Source organism: Chaetura pelagica, unplaced genomic scaffold (genome assembly GCF_000747805.2).
Source record: "Chaetura pelagica isolate M959 unplaced genomic scaffold, ChaPel_1.0 scaffold171, whole genome shotgun sequence".
In the NCBI taxonomy this organism is placed as follows: domain Eukaryota; kingdom Metazoa; phylum Chordata; class Aves; order Apodiformes; family Apodidae; genus Chaetura; species Chaetura pelagica.
This window is the reverse complement of record NW_009952066.1, coordinates 80,617-88,607: the sequence shown is the minus strand read 5'-3', so window position 1 is coordinate 88,607 and position 7,991 is coordinate 80,617. Positions and strand designations below refer to the sequence as shown.

The window sequence follows — 7,991 nt, the reverse complement described above, 5'->3', positions numbered from 1 at the left end:
TTTCCTTTGTTTTGGTTTTGTGTATTTTTATTTTTTTCTCCTTTTTCCTCCTCGGCGAGGGAAGTTTGCTCCCCAGACTGTGGCTCCGCTTCCTCCACACCCTTTCCTCCACCTCCTCTTCCTCCTTTTTTTCCAGGATCCGCCGCCTGGGGCCAGAAGTTCTTTTCCTCTTAGCCGCGAGCCCTGGCCCCCAGCCGCCGCCAGCTCTGGGGCTGGGGACACCCTCTGTCCCCCCGCCTCCCGCAGGTGCTGGCCAAGGGCTCCGGGCTTGCCCGTTCCCCCGGCGGCCGCGACGGTGGGACGGCCCCGGGAGGGCTGTAGCCCCTTGGCGGCGGGGAGTCCCCGCGCTGCCCGGCCGCCACCATGTCCAAAGTGGCGGCGGAAAGTTGCGGGGCGGCGCCGGCCGAGGACTTGTCCAAGGTGTCGGACGAGGAGCTGCTCAAGTGGAGCAAGGAGGAGCTGGTTCGCAGCCTCCGCCGAGCTGAGGCCGAGAAGATGAGCGCAATGCTGGACCACAGCAACCTCATCCGGGAGGTGAACCGCCGCCTCCAGCTCCACCTCGGCGAGATCCGCGGCTTGAAGGTAGCGGGGAGGGCAGGGTGGGACCCCCGAAGTTTCTGCCATGTGTCCGCGTCCCCCTCCTGCCCCACTGGGAGCGATCTCATCAGGTGGATGGTCTGGGAGGAGCTGTTACTGAGAATCGTATTGAAAGTGAACAAGGGCTGGAGTGGATAGCGTTTGATCTCGCTTAAAAATCGAGTGCCTGGTTAAGAGATGACCGGCGATTCGGTAGGCTGTGGAGCACCAGCTGTTGTGTGCTCTGCCCCAGTGTGCTTTGGGGTGATAGAAACACTTAAGTCTTGTTACTTCTGTGTTAGAATTCATTGGTTTTTAGTGAGGTGAAATGATCCCGTTTGAAGTGCATGTGAAAAAATAACGTCTAGGGCTGTAGGCATTCAAAAGGTTTTGTGTGGCTTATATTGTTTTCTTCTGTCCTTAGTGTAAGATGACTTACTCATCTGTCAGGCAGTCTGGAGAGAGCTGGTCATCTCCAGGATGCATTGCAGTGTATGGTGTGTGATGGCAAACCCTGGGATTTGGGTATGATCAGAACCAATCTCTAGTTTATTGCCTGAAAAAGACAACACATCTCTGATCAAACCATTTTCCATTGTATACTTCTGCAGACTACAGTGAGGGGCAGACCAAGTCTGTAATGACTTAATCCTTCTTAACGCTTTTGTTGGATGAGAAACTTAGTCCCTACTGTTTCCTTCCCAATTCCAAGGATCAGGAATATAGTGTGACTTTTTACAGATAACGACCCTGATGCAGCATGTGCATGTGGGTTATAGACCTAAAAGGTTATCTTAAAGTAGGCATGGCTGCAAGTAATTTTCTCTCTTGTTGCTTTGAGAAATGACCTTATTTTTAGGAAATTCCTTCAGTGAGGTGAGGTTGGAGGGAAGGAGAGGAGAGACAGAGTTGCAGTGTGGGCTTTTGAATTGTTATGTTAGAGTGCATCAGAAGAGAGCTTTTGACTTGTAGGATGTCTTTAAACAACTAAATTACTGATAAAGTATCTTTGATAATAGTGTGTCATAAAATAAATAGCATGTGGGGGAAGACTATTCCTGTCTCTCAAGTTTTTCTGTTCTGTGAAGTATGAGTTTGTGTCCATCCTCTCCCTCTTCTAGACAGTATACGGTGACTGGGGATAAAAAAGACCCATCAATGATAGTACTTTAGTAAAAACAAAGCTTACGTTTTCAATGTAAGCTAAATTACAACAATAGTATCTTTCTCCTAGTTATGTGGAAAGGGGTTGTGGAATCATATGGATTTATGCATCTTTCAGATGAGTAACAAAACCCACCAAGATGTCTAGGAAGGGGTGATAAATTCCTTTCTCAATTCTGAACTCCTGAAGTGATATTTAACTTCCGCCTTTTGTTCAGAACACTCAGCTGGAACTTTCAAAAGGAATTTGGGAGAATAAGGTATTGAGCTTATTGGTGTCTGGACATCTACCTCCTTTGTCCTTTGTGAAATAATTGGTCCATGAGTCACACTGACCATCTGCACCTGGTTTGGGTGGATGGGTGCTTCCTGCTTCTGACTGATGAATTGTGGGCTTCACCTTGAAATTTTATTAAAATGGGGTAATTTTCAGTATCTCTCACCAGCACAGATGTTTAAGGCTACCTTGTAGCCTTTATCAAATATGGGTTGAAACTGGTCAAGTCCAAAATTATTTTGAGGCAAAGATCAGGCAAAGACACGCATGTACACAAATCCCATGGAGTTCTAAGAGCTTCTTTTTCTTAAGAAATAGTGCTAAAATGGTCTTTCCATAGGGCTAAGTTTTTAACAGTTGTGGCTAATCTCTGTTTCTAGTATCATACATAAGAAAGAAGGCATTAATGTTTAGATAGGAGAAAGATAAGTATAGTCACAAACCAGTTAGGAAGATAAAATACTGGAAATGTTTTCTTTGGCATATTGTTCTGCTATAATAATAGCTTGAACATTTTTGCTTCAGACTGTTCCTCACACAAAGAATGGCATGGAAGAACATACTTCATTTTCTTAGCAGTGAAAAATCTATTAAAGCAGGTAATTTTATTTCAGAGTGGTTGAAGCAATTCTGGTTAAGTGATGACTGACAAGGTTCTTTTATGCAAATTTGCAACAAACAAACCCTAAGTATTTTAAATCTCTAAAAGGTTAATCTTTAGATGTGAATATACTTTAGGTAATAGAGTGTAAGTGTTAATAATTAATTATTTAAGTGAGATTACAATTTCTGATGTACCTTGCAGTTTTATTCAGCAGATGAATATTTCTCAAGGGAGTGAGTTCATCACGAGAGCGCTTATGGTCTTTGCCCAGTTTGGGAGCTAAATTATTCTGATATTTAGCATGAAAATTAATTAGCACCTGAAACTTTTATGCTGTATCAGAAGTTAGTCTTTGAACCCTTCAAGATTAGCTCCACATTATAGTCTCATTTACTGGACAGCAGCTTCGTTTGTTTGAAACATAATGCTGTTAAAAATCTGCCAGACATCCACAACTATTTGTGCCTCACTTGAGGGCTTAGATGATGGGTTTATAGCAGTGCTGTTCACTGACTTGCATAACAACAATGGTATAATGTTAATTCTTTTAGACACTTCTCTCTCATGGTTATCTTTCTTTTAAAGGATATCAACCAGAAGCTGCAAGAAGATAACCAAGAACTGAGAGACCTTTGCTGCTTTCTGGATGATGACAGGCAGAAAGGCAAGAAGGTGTCCCGTGAGTGGCAGAGACTGGGCCGGTACAGTGCTAGTATTATGCACAAAGAGGTTGCCTTATACTTACAGAAGTTGAAAGAACTGGAAGTGAGACAAGAAGAAGTGGTTAAGGAAAACCTGGAGCTGAGAGAATTGTGTGTGTTGCTGGATGAGGAGAAGAGTGGTGGAGCAGGCAGCCGGAGCTCTATCGACAGCCAGATCAGCCTGTGTCAGTTAACCGCGACGAGTGCTTACATTAGAGATGTGGGTGATGGGAGTAGTACTTCTAGCACAGGAAGTACAGACAGTCCAGACCATCATAAACATCATCCAAGTACTAGTCCAGAACATCTTCAAAAAGCTCGGGGAGAGGGAAGCCCTGAGCACCAGAAACACAGAAGTATCAGCCCAGAGCACCTCCAGAAGCCTAGGAGTTCTGGCAGTCCTGATCATCACCTGAAAGGGCCAAGTCCAGAACATCACAAAACCATTGTCAAAGCATCTGAACAACAAAAGCACAGCAGCAGCAGCCCAGAAACTCTGCCAAAGCATGTTTTGAATAGTAGCCCTGAACACTTTCCAAAGCAGAGGCCTGGTAGTAGCCCTGAGCATCAAAAGCACAGCAGTGGCAGCCCAGATCATCTTCAAAAGCACACACCGAGTGGAAGTACAGAACATCTCCACAAAGTGAGGGGTACAAGTCCTGAGCATCTCAAACATTATGGAGGGAGCCCAGAGCATCTCAAACATCTCAGTGGAGGCAGCAGAGAAGGTACCCTCAGGAGACAAGTAACAGATGACCTGTCACCTCACCACAGAAGTATATACAATGGAATGAATGGTGGGTCAATACATTTAGTGAAAACTCCTTGTGCAAATTACTAAAGTAATTTCAGTGCTATTTCAACTATTTCTGGAAAAGGAATAATGTTTTATATGAAATGAAAGGTACTAAGTCTGGTGTCAGCATTATTCCTTCATCAAGCGACCTAATTGGAGTATAACATGTTTGTTCATCCAGTAAGTGTAGTGCGGATCAAAAAAGTAGAGACAAAATGCATCTTGAGTGTTGGTGTAAGGTATTGAGGAGCAGCTCTTGGCCTTGATCCTGCTTGGTGGTTGGTAGATGTAAACTGTTTGTCCCCAGGTATATTTCTGTTTACATTGAAGAGGAATTGGCTGTGTTCCTTGTCCAGCCTATATTTGAGTCAGCAGAATGGAGGTGAATGGCTCCAATTTAATTTCCATCTTCCTAACTTACCCTATTTGCATCTTTAAAGATTTTAAACTTCCTGTTTATTGATGGCAGGCTTCTTAGATCCTTTTCCATAAACTTTGGAAAAGATGCCAGCTGAAGAGCTAGACTCAGTATAAATGAATCTGATAGGTCCTAAAGCTTTTCAAAGCCTCACATTTGGATGTGTTTAATTATAAAAAAAAAAAAAATTAAAGAAGATCGTAAGGTTTGTGGGTTTTTGTGTGTGTTTTTGTTGCTTCATTTTAGAAAGATACCAAATAAACGTACCTAGCTTCTAAGAGCTGTGTATCCTCGCTGATTGAAACTAATCGCCTTTTTTTAAGATAGCCACCATTTAAATATTTTGTTATTTTGAAAAACAAGCAGTTACAACCATATTGAAATGAATGAAAAGTCACAAATAAATTATTAAAAACGAAGTTGAAACATCCTACTGTGGTGTAGACAAAACATTTTATAGGCTTAGCAGAATATCTAGTCTGCTTCAGTTTGTTTCTTCTATGTGCTTTGAGATGTTTCCATGAATGAATTTACTGTAGTAATTGAAAGTAATTTCTTAGACCTGTACTCTTAGATTTGAAGTCAAGGTCTGTGGAAAATGCCTTAGCAAATGGTCTTGGGTGGAGTTCTTGTCTTTCTGTTTTATGAGCAGCTTTGAGAAGTTGTGTTGATAGTGGTGGAATTGGCCATTTGTTGGATCTGCCTGTGAGATGGAGGAGACTAAGGTCTGTGTCTGGGTGCTGTCCTCATCGTTTGTCACATTGCTTTCTCACATTGCTCCATTTAACTGTTGTGACTAACTGAATGCCTTCAGTTGAGATAACCTGCTCTGTAGGGGTAAGTCCTGATTACATTCAGTGAAAGGTGAAGCCTTTGGGAGCCACTTGACAGGGCTTACAAACCCTGAAGTGGTGAGTGTAGAGTCTTTGTAATGATTTTGAAATTACAAAGATGAGTGTAGGGCAAGTTGTGAAGATGTTTAATACCTAGGTTATAGAAGTTTTCTAAAACTTTCATTAAATACTGTGTTCTTCATACAGTTCTTTCTGCTTAAAATTGTCCTGGCTGTTAGTAGCATGAATATGGAACCAGACTTCCTAGAAGTGGCTTCTTGCTTGCACTCATGGTGCTCATCAGTCCAGTCACTGGTTCTGTAGAAAGATGATGTAAAGGTTTTAAGTATCTATATTTTAAAGCTCAGACACAGGCAAATGTTTCTACTGCTCCAAACACAGTGGGCTTTCTGATGGTGGGGTTTTTTTGTGTCCAAATAATCTTGTTAAGAACCCCGCCATATTACTCACAGTGCAAGGAAAGCAGCTATTACTTTAAATGTGAGTTGACTTGCCTCCTTTGAGCAGGGTATTTCAAACATCTGCAGTTTGGTCTTGGGACACAAAATACTGAAGAGGGCAGCTGGTGATCTGCGAGTCAGTTTATTGACTTTAATCAGAGCTTTGTCTGTCCTGCGCTTTGTGTAATCATTTTTGCAGAGAATGTCTCTTGCTATTTAGTTGTCAAAACTCTCTTTTCTTGTGTTTATATAATTTGATGCAAGCATGTGGTACAATTCTGATATTTGTCTGGCCTTGGTCAGTGGTAAAACCTCACAGCTTTGCTCTGAGTAAGAGGTCTTAAACTTCAGGAAAATACCTGGTCTTCCCAACAAGTCTGAGTTGTGTGGAGTTTTTTGTGTTTGGGTTTTGCCAGCTACCACAGAGTTGTGCAGAACAGTAAATATGGAAGTGGTAAAAATGCTGACCATTCTCACTTGTTACTATTGTAAGGGTAATGTGTAAATCTTCATGTGCATGTTTTGCAAATACCTGTGTACATGAACCTGCCAGTGGAGTATAGATGGGCAACTGTGCCCTGAGCTATAATCAAAATCCCGATATTCTGCATCTGTTGTAAGAAATGGTGAAGCTGTGAAAACAGGAGTTAGAAGTGGCATGGAAACCTGGCCCTAAACTCTGATGGGCAATATAAAAAGATGCTATTTTTTATTCTTATCCCCAAATTGTGTTATTAGTATACTGTATCATGTTTGTGGAACCTAGTTTGTGTTAGTGGTTGGAGTATGTCTAGTTAGTAGATGGTTGCACATCTTTGTGATTATTGTGCAGGGCACTTCTAATCTTATTGCAGTACTGCCAGTTTAGCTGCAAGGGTGAAGTGCTTGTGATCCTAAGTGATGAATATCAAAGACTAAAATTTTGTGACTCCTTTGTAAACAAAGGAATAAACATATTTTAACTATGTAACCAGAACTTACCAGGCTCAGTACAAGCCTGTGCCATCTTCCTTGGTCTCTGAACCAGGTCTCAGAGGAGGAAGTATTCCTCTGCATGTCAAACCACATTCTAAAAAGTATTGTGCTGTCTACTTGAGATCTCTGTTCCTAATTGCAAGGCATGTTTACAAACAGCCTGGCTATTCCTGTTGCAATGAGAGCTTCCATGTGCTGGGAACAGCTCCCATTTACCCACTGTTGTGGTCTTGTCAGCCCTTGTGTGACCACAAGGAAGCGGTGTGTTCAGTAGTGGGCAGTTATCTAGACCAGAACTTTGACTGCACGTAGAGACATGGGAAATGGAGTTAGAGTATTTACAGGTTTCTGACAAACTCTTAAGCTAAAGTTAAAGCAGTTACAGTATAATATTATGGGGCTATCAGAAATATGATATGTAGCTGTAGTCTGCTTTACAGGATATGGTATATGCATTAATCATTTGGGCTTCATGCATATTTTAAGCTGTCATGAGGTATGCAGGAAGTTACATCAGTCTGAAGCTGTCTTTGGTCTGTAGGCACAGCTGAAGGAATAAAGGATGAGGTGATAACATTTCCTTTCATAATTCTTCTTTTTTTTTTGTGCTCAATGGTTTGATCTTGGTATTTTTTTCTTGTATGACATGTCAGCTTTCATTTATAAGATTTATAGAGCTTTAAAAAAAAGCTACTTCAGGGTTTTTCCTACATATTTTTCTGAAACATTTCCTCAACATTTGGAGTGACAGAAAAAGGGATGTGACAGCTTAATTTGACTTGATGTTTGTTAATTGAAAACATATGTATTTCATTTTAAAGACTTTAACCAAATAAAAGATGATAATCTTTCTTTGTGATCACCCCTGGGTAAGGAGCATAGAGGTATTTGGGATAGAAAGATTGCTGAAATTAGAGAAAATACCAGCAGTAAAAACATTTTAAAAGAGCATTTGTGCAATCTAGAATAATACATGATAGTTCAACTCTGACACAAATATGTGGGGTGTAAGTGCCTCTCTATAAACTAATGTACTTTCAGCATTTGCAGTCTAAGTGGTGATTTTTATTCTAAGCAATATATTGTAAACTTTCTATTTTAAGAAGGCCTTTGTTTTACTCTGGCTTTGGCTTTTGTGTGAAAAGAAAAGTATCAGGCTTTCATACATGCTTTTTGCTTCCTGCTG

At 41.3% G+C, this 7,991-nt stretch overlaps 1 protein-coding gene across 1 annotated transcript in view; it reads left to right on the top strand.

The window, feature by feature from the left end:
- The first annotated feature begins 363 nt into the window (after positions 1-363).
- The window catches only part of CCDC85A (coiled-coil domain containing 85A), a 75,425-nt gene continuing 67,797 nt past the window's right edge, over positions 364-7,991 (top strand). The window contains exons 1-2 of the mRNA XM_010004521.1: positions 364-582; positions 3,207-4,119. Of these exons, the coding sequence (XP_010002823.1) occupies positions 364-582; positions 3,207-4,119 (1,132 nt within the window). The remainder of the gene's footprint in view (positions 583-3,206; positions 4,120-7,991) is intronic.